At 33.2% G+C, this 1,832-nt stretch overlaps 1 protein-coding gene across 1 annotated transcript in view; it reads right to left on the bottom strand.

Annotated features, from left to right (window-relative positions):
- Positions 1 to 255: 255 nt before the first annotated feature.
- The window catches only part of Ttc21b (tetratricopeptide repeat domain 21B), an 87,014-nt gene continuing 85,437 nt past the window's right edge, over positions 256 to 1,832 (bottom strand). The window contains 1 exon segment of the mRNA XM_004646388.2: positions 256 to 560. Coding sequence (XP_004646445.1) covers positions 483 to 560 — 78 coding nt within the window. The 3' untranslated portion in view covers positions 256 to 482.

Here is a 1,832-nt window from a genome sequence, read left to right as displayed (position 1 = left end):
AAACACAGAAAAAATGCATTTTAAATATACATGATTAATATTCTTTAAAGAAAATATATTACTTAGATTTTGACAAAAATGATCTTTATAGTAATGAGATAGTTCTACCGCAGAGCTGCTAATGTTTTGTTTTTTTTTTTTTTTTCTTTTTGGCAGAACTAGGGATTGAATTCAGGCCCTTGTGTTTGCCAGGCAAGCACTTATTCTACTGAGCTTATTCTACTTGTATCTCCCTGGCCCCAAGTTTTTTTTTTTCTTTTGAGAGCTGCTAAATTGCACCTAATCAAAAACTAGTAGTTTTCCTTAACTTCTCTATTAGAAAACACCAGTGTCTTTCCATATACAGTAGCAGCCTCTGCTGGAGAAAGACAAATATGCTGTATTACAAAGCATTCGCTCAAATCCATCTTGAACTGGAAGTACTCAATGTTGATTCCTTTTCTTCCCTGCTTAGCCAATAATGTCAATTAAAACCATTATTTTTAAGGTCTTAAAGATGCACGGGCCTTATCAAGTATATCCTTCCTGATTTTTGGGTATGTTGGATGTGCTTCAAGAACCTGAAAAGACAAAAACAAACAAACAAAACAGAACTTTACTGAGATGAAAGATGCTCCAACTTACTATAAATGGTTATTATAGTTGAGATTTTATTGAACTATAATTACAGCTACAACATCCTTCCAAGATGCCATTAGATATAACCAATACTCATTTTTTTTTTTTTTTTTTGGTACCGGGGATTGAACTCAGGACCCTGTGCTTGCCAGGCAAGCGCTTATCCTACTAAGCTATTGCCCTGGGCCATCCAATACTCACTTTTATTAACAGATAAGAGCAGCAGAGTGCGAGCACTCCTTCTGGAAGGTATAACAAACGTAACTGTTTTCTGAACAGGCAAGTTACAGAAGATAATTTCATATCAATGACCTAGCATATTTTTGTAACAACTTACATATGATTAAGAACTCACAATGTTTAAGAAACTCTTGGAGTGATTTTCTAACCAAGTAGAACACCTCAGATTTACCTGGGGCACACCTTTGAAACACAATTAATGAGCCCACTGAGTCTAAGAATGCCAGTCATTTACAAAAATCCCACAGTGATATTAACTGCTAGCCTTACTGTAATGTACACCCTTAACTTTAGTGAGAAACACTACCTTACAAAGAGAGACTGAGCAATCAACAGCAATCAGTGGCTGAGTGTTTACTAATTATATAGTAATCTGGGAAAAATAACATTAAAAATTATTTTTAAGGCATTATTCTTGCATCTCTTTAAAATGCTTAATATAATGTTCTATACAATCAATGGGACAATGCATATATAAATAAATTTTGGAAGGGGAGATAGCTCAGTGGCTTAAGTGCCTGCCTGGCAAGCACAAAGTCCCTAGGTTCAATCCCTGGTACCAGAAAAAAATAAACAAACAACTACATGAATTATGGAAATTCTAAAACAAATTTAAATCTTTACAGTTTCAGCACAGGTTCATACAGTAGGGAATGAAGCAGAGATATGTAATTTAATAATTTAAATTACAGATTTTTATATTCATCTAAATTTAAATTAGTTAATAAACATTCAGAATAATTCACCAGAACTTCTACTCAGAAAAATGACCCAAAGAATTTATACTACCTTCAGGTATCACCTAACTTGAGATTAAAGTGTTATCAAATATTTCTTCCTCTGGCCTATCACTAAATTGACACAGACATATCACTGTCATAAATTAAAAAATATGTATTTGATTTAAATTTTATTGCCTTCTAAATTCTGAGTGCTGATAATCTCGTTAGACTATCTGATAATCTGATAACTCA

The sequence above is a fragment of the Octodon degus genome, unplaced genomic scaffold, assembly GCF_000260255.1.
Source record: "Octodon degus isolate 3935 unplaced genomic scaffold, OctDeg1.0 scaffold00267, whole genome shotgun sequence".
Taxonomy (NCBI): domain Eukaryota; kingdom Metazoa; phylum Chordata; class Mammalia; order Rodentia; family Octodontidae; genus Octodon; species Octodon degus.
This window is presented reverse-complemented; position numbering and strand designations above follow the sequence as displayed.